This window comes from Erythrolamprus reginae, chromosome 6 (genome assembly GCF_031021105.1).
Source record: "Erythrolamprus reginae isolate rEryReg1 chromosome 6, rEryReg1.hap1, whole genome shotgun sequence".
NCBI lineage: Eukaryota > Metazoa > Chordata > Lepidosauria > Squamata > Dipsadidae > Erythrolamprus > Erythrolamprus reginae.
Window position 1 is genome coordinate 45583023 of NC_091955.1, and position 16546 is coordinate 45599568.

The following is a 16546-nucleotide window of genomic DNA, read 5'->3' on the forward strand; positions in this document are numbered from 1 at the left end:
CATTTGTGCTGTAATCAAGTATTATGGCAAGAATTCTGTTTAAAAGATTTTTTGAAGAAGCAAACAGTGTACAATGAGTGTGGGTTGCAACCTATAATTTACCAATAAACAATATTTGCTTAACTCAAATACTTTGGCCCATAATGGGAAAGAAAGATTCATTGGAGAAGAGCCTAATGCTGGGAATGATTGAGGGCAAAAGGGGACGGCAGAGAAATGAGGGGGCTGGATGGAGTCACTGAAGCAGTCAGCTAGAGTGGAATGGACTCTAGGGGATGATAGAGGACAAGGAAGACCTGGAGGAACATTGTCCATGGGGTCATGATGGGCCGGACACGACTTTACATCTAACAACGAAAAAGCCCTTTTGCTTTTGTTTCTTCTCCACATTTTATTTTCATATAGTAATTCAGTTCACAGCAGTAATAGGTTATCTGTTTCCAGTTTTCTTTAGTAGTAGAAAGAGACAGCAGTGTGTAATGTTGATTCTTTTCCTCCACATCTACATTCTAAAGATTGTAATGGTGATCAATTTATTCGAAGTCATATTTTCTAAAATGAGATCTGACAAAGAAGATAATATGTTGTATTTCTTGGGATATTTTGGTCTCTCTCTGTGTGTATGCATGCATATAAAATAGTATTTCCTCATTTGTATTAATTCTGGGGCAAAATACTGCATCAGTATTTTTTTCTACTTGGAATGTAAAAATAGTTTGTCATTGAAATATTTCCCCTAGTTTAGAATTCTCTTGACTTCAGAGTTCTAAAATGTGATTCCAAAGAGAGTAAGGAAAAGTAAAAGCAACAGTTCATGCTTTCTTATACAGTACCCTATCCAAGAACATTTGTTATAGATGCTTAATAGGTACACATTGGCTCAGGTTGCTCAAAGTAGCTTCCATGTGTGTACAGATGCCCTACACAGTGGGGGGGAGGAGATGGGACAGGACAATTTCTTCAAGCAAATGTTTGCATTCATTTATCCATTAAAGAGAAAAGACCAATAATGTAAAACATGCTGTTGGTCTCTTCTGACTTCTCATTTTTATCCCTAAGATCCAGTTGTGTTAGTATAGTAATTCTATTTTAAGTGAAGGGCAAAGAGAATGTTTCATTAAATTAACCATAAATTAATAATTATAACACTCTGACCTAAGTGCACATTTTCTATTCTCAAAGATTGAAACAGAATGCAGTTAATTCAAAGGTTTTATTATCCAGAATATCTCAAAATTTAAAATCTTCTATAGTGGAGTACTGTTAAAAAGCAAATATAAAAAATACAAATTTTTATATGCCTATATATACAAAACTTAGAAAGTTAAACACTGTAACAGTAACTGCACTAACACTGTTTGAATAAAGTGGTTTCAATGGGCATCGAACAGGCTCTTTTGAGGTAGATTCCAGGGAGAAAACAAAGTCATGTTCATAGGCACTGAATTTTTCTGCACCATTTGGTAAAACCACTTTCTGTTGTAATGACATAAATCCAGGGAGGGTTGCCTGAAAAACAAATTTTAGTTTGTCAGTATGCTTTACTATTAGTTTACTATATTTATTTTCAGAGTGTAACTTCAAGTTCCATTATCAATTTAAATCTTTGCTCCATGTGCAGAATGTTCATATCCTAAATCCTGAAACACACATTACTTCAAATCCCTCAATTAATAAATTGTAAGAGCCTGGGACAAATTATATAAAATACAAAAGAATTTTGAATAAGAGTATTGTACTTACATTGAGAGTGTAGACTCCAGGCAAGAGGAGAAGGTAATATTCACCATTTTTATTGGTTACGTAAGGACATATATGCCTCCTTCCTTGAACTTCCACTATCACATTTGCAATGGGTTTATTCTTTTGATTCAGAACACGACCTTTTACACCTATAAGGAGAAAAGAATAGAAGGTGGTATTTTTATTTTTTTCAGGCTATAATAGAAATTTTTTTGCTACAGATAATCACAATTCAGTGATGGCTCTGCAGGCACAATTATGACTAAAGGGCACGTTGAAATTTCTTGGCTTTGGCTGCATAATAGAACAAGCCTAAATCATCAATACATAATACACATATATATGCTCCAAAGTAGACAGAGTTAATGCAGATATTATTTCTCTGGTAGTATTAATGTTATTGAGATCCCACTCCCTGAAATCTAGTCAGCTTCTTGTTGGGTTTAGGAAAATTATTACAAACAGGATTGTTTCAGAGGGTCTACGATTAATATACTAGATTTTGCCATTTATTTTTATTGCTCATCGGTAAGTCATTTTATGATTTAATACTTGATTTTATTTTAGGGAACTACAGAACATGTTTCGTTGTTAGGTCGTTTGAAATTGTACTATACATGTTTTGATTATGATGACTGTAACACACTAAGAATCTCTTGGGGAAAAATGAATAAATAGATAAATAAATAATCTTTCCCTGGAAAGGACTGCACAAGGTGACTTGAATGATGCTATCTATGCCCTCTCATGATACCTGGAGGCTACAGAGATTTGGATGGAGGACAACAGATTTCCAATAAATCTTGATGAGATCAAGTGGTTTTGGGTGCATCAAAGCCTCAATGTTTGTCAACTTTAGTTCTGGATGTGGTTGCACATCCCTGATCAGATCCAGTTTGCAATCTAGGGATTCTCCTTGATTCATGCCTTCTGCTCAAAGAAGCTGGTAGGCATGACTAGGAGAGCTTTTGCGTAGTTCCATTGTGTGCACCAGTTGTGACCTTCCTAGATCATGACTTCCTGTGCTCATCTGGACTAGTACAAAACATGGGCTACTCCATTTGAAAGCTTCAACTGGTAACAAAGTGCAGTAGTGAGAGCAGTCTTTAGGGCCCCTATGATGGCCTATACTACATCTCTGCTCCAAGAACTTCAATGGAACTAGTCTGCTTCCGAGTACAGTACAAGGTGGTATATTGATGTATTCTCATTATGTTCTTTTTCATTGTTTATATTATTACTCTACTATTTTGTTCTGTTTACCCTCTTCATTTTCCCCTTTTTATTGTTGCAAGCCCCATAACAAGACAGGTAGCAAATAAATGTAACAACAACGAGAATATTTATTATATATACATTAAAATGAATTGAGGCTGTAGAATGAGGAGAGTGAGTAGACAATGTATTTTTTGGAAAAAACACCGTGTTCACACATGAATTATAATTTGTAATTGTAAATGTATATTTATTATTCAGTCATTCAGCCACTTCTGGTTAGATGGACATTATTTTGCCAGTGTGGTTTGCTGGTTCTGGTAATCATCAACTTACCAGTGTTGACCTAATCATTGGTTCCAAGTTATGACAGCTTCAGAAAAACTTATTTTCACCTGCCCTGAAGTTAAAATGTTCCCAAACTCCAGTGGTTACATGATCACAATTCAGGAATTTGGCAACTGACTCCCATTTTACAACTAGTTGCAACCTTCCCAGCCAGTTTCTGACAGGCGTTGGATTTGCTTATCAGTGACAATTCTTGTAGAAACAACCCAACCAATATGCAGGTGAAACTCGAAAAATTAGAATATTGTACAAAAGTTGATTTCAATAACGCAACTTAAAAGGTGAAACGTAATATATGAGAGAGACTCATTACACGCAAGGCAAGATAGTTCAAGCTGTGACTTGTCATAATTGTGATGATTATGGGGTACAGCTCATGAAAACCCCAAATCCGCCATCTCAGAAAATTAGAATATTACATGCAATCAATAAAACAAGGTTGTACATAGAACAATATTGAACCTCTGAAAAGTATAAGCGTGCATATGTCTTCAGTACTTGATTTGGGCCCCTTTTGCAGCAATTACTGCCTCAACGTGGCGTGGCACGGAAACTTTTGCATCTCATTTGGAAACCAAGGACCCAGAGTATGGAGGAAGAATGAAGAGGCACTCACAGAAAGATGCTTGAAGTCCACTATTGAAGCATCCTGGTCTTCCATAATACCTCTGTACTGCCACAGGCTCATATATGTTTCTGAGATGGTGAATTTGGAGTTTTCATGAGCTGTTCCCCTAATCATCACAATTATGACAAATCACGGCTTGAACTATCTTGTCTTGCATGTAATGCGTCTATTATGTTTCACCTTTTAAGTTACAATACTGAAATAAATGAACTTTTGCATGATATTCTAATTTTTTGAATTTCACCTGTAAATTTTGGAATACAGTGATCCCCCGATCATTGCGGGGGTTCCGTTCCAGGACCCCCCACAACGAGCGGGTTTTCGCGAAGTAGCGCTGCGGAAGTAAAAACACCATCTGCGCATGCGCAGATGGTGTTTTTACTCCCCCAGCGCTAGCGAGGAGCCGAAGATTGGGGTTCCTGTTTTAAAACGTCGCCGCCGGCATGGGCGGCTTGCCAGCACCCCCCGGACCCCCAACCCGGGTTTGGGGGGCTGCTAGGAAGCCGCCCATGCCGGCGGCGACGGTTTAAAACAGCCGCGTGGCTTTCCAATGAGTCCCGAAGACAAACGTCAAACTTCCGCGTTTGTCTTCGGGACTCATTGGAAAGCCGCGCGGCTGTTTTAAAACGTCGCCGGCGGCATGGGCGGCTTGCCAGCACCCCCCCAAACCCAGGTGGCCGGGCGAGCAGCGAGCGAAGGGCGGGTGGCCGGGCGAAGGGCGGGCGAGCGGCGAAGGGCGGGTGAGCGGGTGCTGGGGAGGGCTTCTCGTCCTCCCGCCAGCAAGAGGGGGAGCGAACGGCGTGGGCAGGCTGCGGACAAGCCGTTCGCTCGGGCCGCTTCCCAGCTGAGTACTCAGCTGGGAAGCGGCCCGAGCGAACGGCGTGGGCGGGAGAAGGGCGCGCGAGCTGTGGGCGCACGGGCAGGCAGGCTGCGGACAAGCCGTTCGCTCGGGCCGCTTCCCAGCTGAGTACTCAGCTGGGAAGCGGCCCGAGCGAACGGTGTGGGCGGGAGAAGGGCGCGCGAGCCCGAGCGAAGCGGCAGCAGCGAGGAGTTTGCGTGGGCGGTGGGGAAACTCCTCGCTGATGCCCGCCAAGAGGGGGAAGACCTAGGGAAGCCGCCCAGCAGCTGATCTGCCCGGCGCCATCTACGCATGCGTGCCCATAGAAAAAAAAGGGCGCGCATGCGCAGATGGTGTTTGTACTTCCGGGTTCAAAAATCGCAAATTAGCCTGTTCGCAATGGTCGGGGACGCAATAACCGGGGGATCACTGTACAGTGATCCCTCGATTAGTGCGGTCTCGATTAGTGCGAAACGCTATACCACGGTTTTTCAAAAATATTAATTAAAAAATACTCCACAGTTTTCTCCAATGCACTTGCAAGGAGAGTCCAAGATGGGTAATTCTACAGTCTGATTGGTCGGGACTGAGTTTAATTTAAATATTAGGCAGGCACCGCCCCCTTAGCCCTCCAGTCTAAAAACTCAGTCGCAGTAAAGGGACTTAGAGTTTGTTTTCTCTTCAATAAATTTATGTTTATTGTGGATTTTCTATGTACTAATCTCTTTTTCTTTCTTTTTTTCCTTTTCTAGGCAGGTGCAGTTGGGGGAAAGTTTTTCCTCACGCAGCCCTGGATTCAAACCTCCAGTGGGTTCATCCAGGAGTCTGCAGCTCCTCCATTGCAAAGCCCACAGGTTGGGTTAGCCGGTTTTTTTGGAGTGAGCACCCGGGGAAACTACCTCCGAGGTAGACCCCGGAGGAGAGGAAGAGGTTGACGCCTCGGGAGGGTCCACCCCGCCCGTTGCGAATATACTGGAGGACCAGGGAGTGACGGAATGAAGGGTCCTCAGCGAGGGGGGGGGCGCTTGTCGCTGCGCACCCCCCCCAATCATCGGCTAAACATTACCTACGGAAGACACTGAGGGCTCGAGATGCCGCTTCGTGCAGGCAGGAGCTGGCGGCGCAGGAAAGCATCGGCTGAGGCCGTTTCTCCCAGACTTTGAAAGGAGGAGGCAGGGGGCGGGGGAGCCAGGCTTCCCGCCCGTCTCCTTGGTGACAGCTCGCCAGCCATCTTGGGAGCCCAAAATTGAGCGGGCAGGCCAGTTCGCGCTCGGCGGGCGTCATTGGTTGCCACGGCAATGGCCCGGCGGCCATGTTTTTTTGACGCTGACACACAGGAGCGTCTCCCTCAGTTCTTCTGTTGGCGCCAAGTGTCTCCTCTGCGTGGAGACACGCAGGCGCAGTCCATAACCGAGCAGTTGCAACCTTTGCTGCCATTATTGCTAGCGTTTGCAAGGCACACAGGATTCTGTTGTGGACAACGATCTTTGTGAGTTACCTTTCTTACTCATGGCTGACCAGTCAATTCCGGCCGGGGAGGAGGCCAGCGCCACCAGGCCCACCACCCCCAAAGAAAGGCCTCAGAAGCAGAAACCTTCACAAGGGGCAGCGCTTAGGGAGGCTGAGAAGCGCATTAAAGCACTAGAGAAGCAGTTAGAATCCTCTCAGAGGTCTGGGGGACCACCGCCTATGCCTGCTCAGCCCCTCATTGCCATCCCTCCGCCGGTCTCTCCCTTATTCACACCAGGGGTTGTAGGCTCGGCCTCAGAGAGGGATTGGTCACCGGAGAGGCCCTTCCAATCCTCAGCTTCTTCTAGACCTGAGGCACCCACATTTGGAAGGCAAGCAGCATGGCCTACCACCTTCACTGCTCCACAGCCAATCCTTCCTCAATGTGGTCAGGCACAAGCAGCCACATTCACCCCTACGACTGCTGGATTGCGCACGGCGCAGGATGCCTGGCAGAGTATGCCCCAGGCCCTGCAGGACCTAATTGTCAGCGCCTACACGCAGGGACAGGCTAGTGTGGCTCAGCAGCAGCAGTTACCTGCGGGCCCTGCTCCATCGAGATTATGGGACCCCTGGATTGCTCCAGCCTCTCAATCCATGCTGGAGTCCAGGGATGAGGATAACTTTTCCAGAGATGACTTCAGCGAGGCGGAGGATGAGTTATCCGGCGATGACCAGCCACCGGAACAACCTGCGTTGCCCGGTCTTTTCAAGTCCTCCCTCTTCAGTGTCCTGCTGAACAAGGCCAAGATGACCATTGACCAGGCTGGAGAAGGAGGTCAGGGTGTTCCTTCGGCACTAGGTCAGCCTACAGGGGGTCTCTTCATGTTTCTGAAGCAAGAGACCATTAATGTACCATCATCTCATTTATTTCTGGAGACTGTACAACGCCCATGGGAGAGCCCCGCGACAGGCCAGGGCCCGTCTAACCTGGACAGACGCTTTTACACCTTTGACCAGGCCATGGAGGATCTCTTAGAGCTGCCTACGGTGGACAAGCCGGTGACCAGCCTGGTCTCAAATGCCCTTGTCCCTTCGGAGTCTCAGGAGGGATTAAGGGCTGAGGACAAAAGGGCGGACAATGTCGTTCGCAGGGCCCATCAAATGGCGGCTTGGGCCGTAAGGGCTGCTTCGGCGGCCTCTTTCTTTAATCGGGCTACGATCCTCTGGATACAAGAGATCCAGTCCAGAGTGGATCCACAAGATGCGAGACTTTGCCAGGACCTGAACAAACTGTTGGCGGCCACAGAATTTTCTGCGGACGCCACAGTTAATGCGGCTAAGTTCGCATCTAGAGCTATGGCGTCGTCGGTCGCCTCCCGCAGGCTCATTTGGTTGCGGAATTGGCAGTCCGATGTAAAATCTAAATGGGCCCTTGCTTCTTCACCGTTCAAGGGCAAGAAACTCTTCGGAGAGGTCTTGGATGATGTATTAGTGGAGGACAGGGACAAGAAAAAGGTTATGCCCAGCTCCAGCAAGAAGCAAGGAAGGCGCTTTACCCCCTACCAACGGAGGCAGCCCTTTCGGAATGACTCCGCCTCGACCAACAACCAAGGTCCTACTTTCCAGGATCCTTCGGACAAGGTTCCTTTCGTTCGGATAGGACCCCGCAATTTGATCGCAGCAGGTCCTTTCCAGGACGCCGCCCCTTTAGAGGCTCCAGCAGGGGGTTCAGAAAGACCAAATGACTTTCCTGTGGATACCCCCTTGGGCGGCAAGCTAATACATTTCTCAGACGTCTGGACAAACACCTCCTCGGACCCATGGGCGGCTGCCACGGTCTCAGAAGGTCTGAGGATCGAGTTTCTTCGCCCTCCACCTTGCCGCTATCTGCCTTGTCGTTCTCCCTTGGACATTTCCAAGAAGAGTCTTCTGTACCAAGAGGTGAGTCACCTGTTGGAGATAGGAGCCATCGAGGAGGTCCCTCTACCCCAGCAGGGTATGGGGTTCTACTCAGCAATCTTCCTGGTACCGAAGTCATCAGGAGGTGTGCGTCTCATATTGAACCTTCGGAGATTGAACCTTTATGTCAAGTACAGAAGGTTCAAAATGCATTCTCTAAGGACCATTCTGGCAGCCATCAGGCAGAGGGACTACATGACATCCATAGACCTAAAGGAGGCCTACCTCCATGTCCCCATTTTTCCGCCTCACCGACAATATCTGCGCTTCAGCCTGGATGGGGCCCATTTTCAGTACAGGGCCATGCCTTTCGGGATTTCATCGGCCCCAAGATCATTCACGAAGCTGCTGGATGTCCTCACGGCCGGTCTCAGGCATCAATCGGTGCACCTGATGGCCTACCTGGACGACATCGTAATTCTGTCCAGGACAAGAGACTTTGCATATCAGGACTTACATCTAACGATCCAGACGCTTCAGGATCATGGCTTTTCGGTCAACTTCGACAAGAGCCACTTGACTCCCACAACTCGGCTTGCTCACCTGGGAACCATCATAGATTCCAGGAGGGGCCTTGTCTTCCTGTCCCAGGAGAGACAGTCCACCATCAGGGAGCTCGTTCGTGTCTTGGCATCGCAACGATACCCCAAGCTCTCCTTCCTGTCCAAGCTACTCGGTATGCTGGTTTCATGTATCGATATCATTCCATGGGCCAGGTATCACCTACGTCCCCTCCAGTGGTTCCTCTTGCCATTCCAGAGGAAGAAGACCAGCCACTCTCACCTACAGGTGCACCTCGACTCGGGGGTTCGAAGGTCCTTACAGTGGTGGGTTTCCCCAGCTCTAACAAGGGGTTCCCTTTTTCTGGACCGATACCTTCTTACGGTGACAACGGACGCCAGCTTGACTGGGTGGGGAGCTCATCTTTCCTCAAACTGGGCCCAGGGCCTTTGGGATCCATCGGACCTGAGGGATATCAACATCAACTTTCTGGAGTTGAAGGCGGTTTCCTTGGCTCTCCTCAGTTTCGCAGAACTGGTGAGGGGTCAGCATGTCCTGGTTCGCACCGACAACGTCTCCACCCGGTCTCACATCAACAGACAAGGGGGGACACGGTCTCGTCGGTTGATGAGGGAGTCGGAGTCCCTGCTCAGGTGGGCAGAGACCAATCTGGCTTCCCTGTCAGCGGAGCACATCTCAGGAGTGGAGAATGTGTGCGCGGACTGGCTGAGCCGGCAGACCTTGGACCCAGGGGAGTGGCAGCTGGATCCCGCACTTTTTCTGGACATTGTTCAGAGGTTTGGGAGGCCAGTCTTTGACCTGTTAGCTACTCGAAGCAACTCTCAGCTTCCACGTTTCTTCTCCCGCTTCCCGACCCCGGGTGCGGAAGGGGTAGACGCTCTTCGACTACAGTGGCCACCAGGACTTCTGTACGCATTTCCACCGATCACCATCATTCCCAGGGTAATGCGAAAGATTCTGGAACAACAAGCAGAGGTACTGTTGCTGGCCCCTTACTGGCCTCGCCGCATTTGGTTTGCGGATTTGATGCAACTGTCAGTGTCACCCCACTGGAGGATCCCGGATCATCGGATCTCCCTCTCCCAGGGCTCAATATCACATCCAGAGCCCCAGTGGTGGCAGCTGACCGTGTAGCGATTGAGCGGCAACATCTAAAGCGACAGAATTTGCCAGACACAGTCATCGATACAATTCAGGCTGCTCGTAGACCTTCGACAAGAAGAATTTACCAAGCGACCTGGGCTTCCTTTTGCAAGTTCTGTGAGGAACAGGAGGTGGATCCACAAAGGGCCTCTCCTCTCATAGTCTTAAGCTTTCTTCAGGCTGGCTTGGATAAGGGTCTCGCGCCAAACACGTTGCGCCGACATGTGGCCGCTTTATCCACGATACTAGGAGGAGACAGTTACCGCCCCCTCACCAGACATCCTTGGATCAGGGACTTCCTGAAAGGGGCCACCAACATCAGGCCACCACCGGTACATCGGTTCCCTTCCTGGGATTTGTCGTTGGTGCTACACGCCTTAACTGGCCCTCCATTTGAGCCGTTTCGCCATGTACCACTCAGGATATTGACTCTCAAGACTGCATTCTTGGTAGCGATCACATCTGCCAGGCGGGTCTCTGAGATTGTAGCTTTCTCCACCAGAGAGGACCTCTGCAGGTTTCATCCCGACAGAGTGGTCTTGAGGCTGGACCCAGCCTTTCTTCCAAAAATCAACTCTACCTTCCACAGGGCGCAGGAGATAGTGCTACCGGAGTTCTGTGCCCAGGGGACTCACCCTTCGGAGCTGCGGTGGCATAAGCTCGATGTGAGACGAGCTTTTAAAATTTATATTCGCAGGACTCAGGAATTCAGGATATCGGAGGCTTTATTCGTGTCCTTTGCAACCAGAACCTTGGGCACCAAAGTCTCCTCTAGGACTATAAGCCGCTGGTTGTGCGAATGCATCAAGGAGGCTTACCGGACTAAGGGATCCCCTGTACCACAGGGACTTACTGGACATTCTACACGCAGTATGGCCACTACAGCGGCCTGGAGGACTCAGGCTTCACTAGAGGACATTTGTAGGGCGGCCACTTGGGCGGCTCCGTCCACATTTGTCAGACATTATCGAATTGACTCCTTTGCTTCCGCGGAAGCAGCTTTTGGGAGGAGGGTGTTACAGCGGGTGTGTTCCTTTTCAGAGCCCCCGGTCCGACCTTCTCCCTCCCTTGGTTAATATCTTGGGTATATCCCATCTTGGACTCTCCTTGCAAGTGCATTGGAGAAGGACCGTTGAACTTACCTGAATGGTCTTCTCGATGCACTGCAAGGAGAGTCCAAACCCGCCCAAATTCGGAACCGGGGTTACTGCTGGGAGGTTGTGCTTGTTTTTATTATATTTCTAATTACCTTGAATGTTTTCAATAAATGTTTGTTGGCTTTACTGCTCCTTCGTTTCTTTTAGACTGGAGGGCTAAGGGGGCGGTGCCTGCCTAATATTTAAATTAAACTCAGTCCCGACCAATCAGACTGTAGAATTACCCATCTTGGACTCTCCTTGCAGTGCATCGAGAAGACCGTTCAGGTAAGTTCAACGGTCCTTTTTGCTATACCACGGTTTTTCCCACCCGATGACGTCATACGTCATCACCAAGAGTCACTTCTCTTTCTCTTTCTTTCCTGTCATTCTCTGCTTCAATCATTTTCTCATTTCTCTTTTTTTCTCCCCTTTTTTCTATCATTTCTCTCTCTTCCTTCCACTCTTCTCTCTCTCTCTTTCTTCCTCTCTCTCACTCTCTTCCTTCCTTTCTCATCTTTCTTTCTCTCTCTCTTTCTCTATATTGCTTCTTCCTCTCACACTCTCTTCTTCCCTCTCTCATCTCTTTCTTTCCTTCCCTCTCTTTCTCTATCTCTCCCCCTCTTGCTCTCGAGCGAGCGAGCGAGCGGCCCCTGCGGGTGAACGAGCGAGCGAGCGGCCGGGCGGGTGAACGGCGGCCGGGCGGGTGAACGGCGGGCGGGCGGGTGAACGGCGGGCGGGCGGGTGTTGGGGGGGTGGGGGCAGCCGACATTCAAAGCAATCTTTGTCGGCTTCCGCACTTTCGTTGCTCCCCGGCTCCACCATCTGCGCATGCGCGGTCATGGAAAAAGGGCGCGCATGCGCAGATGGTGTTTTTACTTCCGCACCACTATACAGTGGTCCCCCGATTATCGCGAGGGTTCCGTTCCAGGACCCCTCGCGATGATCGGTTTTTCGCGAAGTAGCGGTGCAGAAGTAAAAACACCATCTGCGCATGCGCAGATGGTGTTTTTACTTCCGGCGCAGCAGCGAGGAGCCGAAGATTGGGGTTTCCCCGCCGCCCACGCAAACTCCTCGCTGCTGCCGCGCCCGCCGCTTGTCCGCCCGCCGCTTGTCCGCCGCCTGCCTGCCCGTGCGCCCGCCCTTCGCCCGCCCACGCCGTTCGCTCGCGCTGCTTCCCAGCTGAGTCCTGAAGCAAACTTCCGGAAGTTCGGCTTTGACATTTGGCTTCGGGACTCAGTTGGGAAGCCGCGCGGCTGTTTTTAAACGTCGCCGCCGGCATGGGGGGCTTCCTAGCAGCCCCCCAAACCCGGGTTGGGGGTCCGGGGGGTGCTGGCAAGCCCCCCATGCCGGCGGCGACGTTTTAAAACAGCCGCGCGGCTTCCCAACTGAGTCCCGAAGCCAAACGCGGAAGTTCGCCTTTGACGTTTGGCTTCGGGACTCAGTTGGGAAGCCGCGCGGCTGTTTTAAAACGTCGCCGCCGGCATGGGGGGCTTGCCAGCACCCCCCCGAACCCGGGTGGCCGGGCGAGCAGCGAGCGAACGGTGGGTGGCCGGGCGAAGGGCAGGCGAGTGGGTGCTGGGGGGGGCTTCTCGCCCTCCCGCCAGCAAGAGGGGGAAGACCCAGGGAAGCCGCCCAGCAGCTGATCTGCCCGGCGCCATCTACGCATTCGTGGCCATAGAAAAAAGGGCGCGCATGCGCAGATGGTGTTTTTACTTCCGGGTTGAAAAATCGCGATATAGCCGTTCGCAATGATCGGGATCGCGATACCCGGGGGATCACTGTACCGCAGAAAATCGATTAGTGCGGGAGGTCTTGGAACGTAACCCCCGCACTAATCGAGGGATCACTGTAGAATTCTTTATTGGCCAAGTGTGATTGGACACACAAGGAATTTGTCTTGGTGGGTATGCTCTCAGTGTACATAAAAGAAAAGATACCTTTGTCAAAAATCATGAGGTACAACACTTAATGATTGTCATGGGGGTCAAATAAGCAATGAGGAAACAATATTAATAAAATTTTAAGGATACAAACAACAAGTTGCAGTCATACAGTCATAAGTGGGAAGAAATGGGTGATAGGAATGATGAGAAAAAACTATTAGTAATAGTAGTGCAGACTTAGTAAATAGTTTGACAGTGTTGAGGAAATTATTTTATTTAGCAGAGTGATAATGTTCGGGGAAATCTGTTCTTGTTCTTTAGTTCCTGGAGTTTTTTGTCCTTGTTCTTTAAAAAACTGTTCTTTAGTAATTTATTCTACAAAATTTACAGTATATCAAATTCCAATAAGCTAAAAACAGTAGAACTGACTTACCTAGATGAATTTGTTTAATGTATTCAATCAAAGCAATTTTATTGTCATTCCAGAAATCTTGAATCTTATCTTCTGAGGGATAGTTGCAACATGATAATTCCAATGTAATATCAAAGCATTGTCCCCAAACATAATTATAATCCTGCATGCTACCTAAAATAAAATGTTCAATTACATCACTGAAAGGGCAGTCCAAAAATGAATAAACATATTGTTCCGATCACTTCCATATGGCTTCTCACCCATCAAAATGTGCTCTTGATCTGAAAGCAAGCACTTCTGCATTGTGAATGAATCTGGACAACACCAACCCTGAACTTCTCTGCAGATGTCACCATTGGGTTTTGCAACTTTATTATAATAATGTAACTATTAATTTTATCACTGCTATTGTTTACTAACTGCTTCCATTTAAGGGTCCACTGGGGAGGTGAACACACAAATAATAGCCATGAACTGCTACTGTTAGCTGTGGCAAACTGTTCATTCTTTATAACTTGTGTTTCCTCCCCATTACACTATAGATAACAGTGCACTACTGCTCCTTCAATTTTTTTCATCTCTTTTTGTCGACGTAACATATCACATCAGATCAGGCATACAAAATGACCTCACTGCTAAATATAAGGCTAAAAAAATGCAAATAATGTTGAATACAATTTAGATGTTAGTCTAAACATGTGTTTTAGCCTGTGTATTTGAAATGTACATTGAAACAAATCCAAAGAATTTAAGATGCATGAAGTATCTAAATAATTCTTCACTCTTCCTTATTTCCATCTTTGGCCCCTAAAGTATGTAAAAACTTGTCTATGTTTTTAGCATAAAATTAATCCATATTATATTCCATATTAATTTCAATATTCACTACTGAGAGTTCTTCAATGACTAAGATCTTTAAATCTACAAGCGTTATACTATCAAAGAAACAAAAGAGGCACAAGGAAAGAATGGGAAATCGTACCTTTCACTTTATACCACTGATGTCCATTCGTAATGCCATCTTTAAAGAAATCCATATCATGACACACAATGTCTTTATGCATTGTACGATGGTTGTTGGCATATGTGCTTGCAAGATGAACAAAAACATCATTGTCCACTGTTTTGCTAACACCATTTGCATCAATTGTAGCTTTAGAAAGAAAGTGGTTGCAGTGAAATTCATATTAATTTTTAGTCAATTTAACAAATAAATATACAAATATAGGTAATAGAAATCCTTTCCCAAGTTTTCTATAGACAATTCAATTTTCACTTTTCTCCTACAAGGACAAAAAGATGATTGTACTTAGAGACAGTGTCTTGAAAACAGCTGATGCCTTCTCAGATATGAATTTTTTACAAAAGTGAATGACTGTAAATAAAAATGTTTGGAGGTATGAAATATGGGATGATGCTATGGATCCTTGGACTTCAAAGTCCATTCCATTTCACACCCCAAGAATAGAATCAGAAATATTTTGTGTCAACCATGGAGTTCAATTTTTAATAATCTGTTCACCTTGTATATTTTGTCTTTGAGTGCTCTCATTTCTTCGTTTAGTTAAACTATAATACAGTATTTATTCTCTATTCAGGCATGCTCATCCTTTTTTGTTGCCTTCCTAGTTGAATTTGCAGTTGAGTCTATTTCTCACCACCTTAAACTAGATATGCAGACTAAGCTTATCTCTTATCTTGATTATCCTTCTCCCATTCCTTTTGCTTTTCAGGACTGTCAGCTGTAGTGTTACCACTGGTGCAAGATTTGGGCATTTTTATGAAGGAGAAATTTTATCTAAAACTTAATTGATAAAGCCACAAGAATATGCAATGTTTATCTCCTGAATATCCAGAGAATATATCAATTTCTTACTGTTGATTGGACAGTTCATGCCTTGGTGTCTCAGTTGAACTACTGTAGTAGTTTGTTGGCATGCTTTCCTAAATTTGTTCTCCATTCTTTATCTAAATATAGAACAATACAATCCATTATCCTGGGACATTTTCTGATTTTCCATACTTTTTCCCATCAATCTCTCCACTGACTGGATCTCTAGGAGTTTTAAAGCTTCTCTTGGTGCTTTTCGGGCCACCATATAGGAAACCTTGGGGACACCAGGAAGGCTGGGATAATGAGAGTGGGCAGGGGCAGCTAGTTAGGCTGCAATTTCGCAGGCTTACCTGGCAGACAGATCAGGGGCATAGTGCTTCAGGCAGGCAAGCTGCAGAACAGAGACTGGGTAGGGCAGGGCAAGCAAGCAACAACCAGGGGACCAGTTCTGGGGTGTGGCCAGTACCAGTGCCGCGAACCACTGGTGGCTGCTGCTACTGGTATGCTTGAACTGGTTCAAATACGTAGCATTTCACCTCTGAGATCAAGGTTACTTATTTTTTCCATTGGAGTGATACAATTTTAAGCTGCATAACCGGGCAGCTTTTCAATTACCGGTATAAGAATTTAAAAACTATATTTTTCATTGGTTAGACTCTACCTTAAGTATTGTTTCTAGTCCTGGACACCACATTTATTTTTAAAAATTGAAACAGATTTCTCCCCCTCCCCCACCAAATAACAACAATAATACAACAGGGATGCTCAAAGTCTTATGTTGAGATATTGAAGGAAGTAGATATATCTGACTGAAAAAAAGGAAAACAATTGGTGCAGAGAATATCAAGATATGTTTTTCAAGTTCCAAAGTGCAAATCATGAATTAATATTCATAAGTTACAAGAAAGAAAATTCCAACTGAATGTTTTCCTAAGTTTCTTTCAGAAAAATTTACTCATAGTAAGAGTAGTTCCACCAGAGAAGCAATTACTGAGGGAAATGGTGAGCTGTTTTTCATCGTGCATGTTCAAATGGAACAATTCGTTAGGGAAGCTTTAATTTGGATAACTATTGGGCAGGAAGTTAGACTTCCAGTTCTGTAGATTTATATGCTGCTCTTTTGCCTTCCTGATGGTGGGACAGAATTTTCCCCAATGAGGATGTCACAGCAGATCCTCCTTTTTCTACTAGCATTGTTCTTATAATCACTTGCACAATTTACTCTTTTACATTTACAATGCTGGCTGTAGTAATCATAATAATAATAATAATAATAATAATTATTATTATTATTATTATTATTATTATTATTATTTATTAGATTTGTATGCTGCCCCTCTCCGAAGACTCCGAAACTTTCCCTTGTCAGTTCAGAATGAAGAAAAAACTCACTCCTGTATTTAGTGGAAATTTATCTTGGTTCGTTA

At 46.3% G+C, this 16546-nt stretch overlaps 1 protein-coding gene across 1 annotated transcript in view; it reads right to left on the reverse strand.

Annotated features, from left to right (window-relative positions):
* Positions 1 to 1194: 1194 nt before the first annotated feature.
* CPM (carboxypeptidase M) overlaps positions 1195 to 16546 on the reverse strand; it is a 35013-nt gene continuing 19661 nt past the window's right edge. Inside the window, exons 6-9 of the mRNA XM_070755683.1 lie at positions 14268 to 14438; positions 13304 to 13456; positions 1744 to 1892; positions 1195 to 1509 (exon numbers count right to left, since the gene is read on the reverse strand). Coding sequence (XP_070611784.1) covers positions 1294 to 1509; positions 1744 to 1892; positions 13304 to 13456; positions 14268 to 14438 — 689 coding nt within the window. The 3' untranslated portion in view covers positions 1195 to 1293. The remainder of the gene's footprint in view (positions 1510 to 1743; positions 1893 to 13303; positions 13457 to 14267; positions 14439 to 16546) is intronic.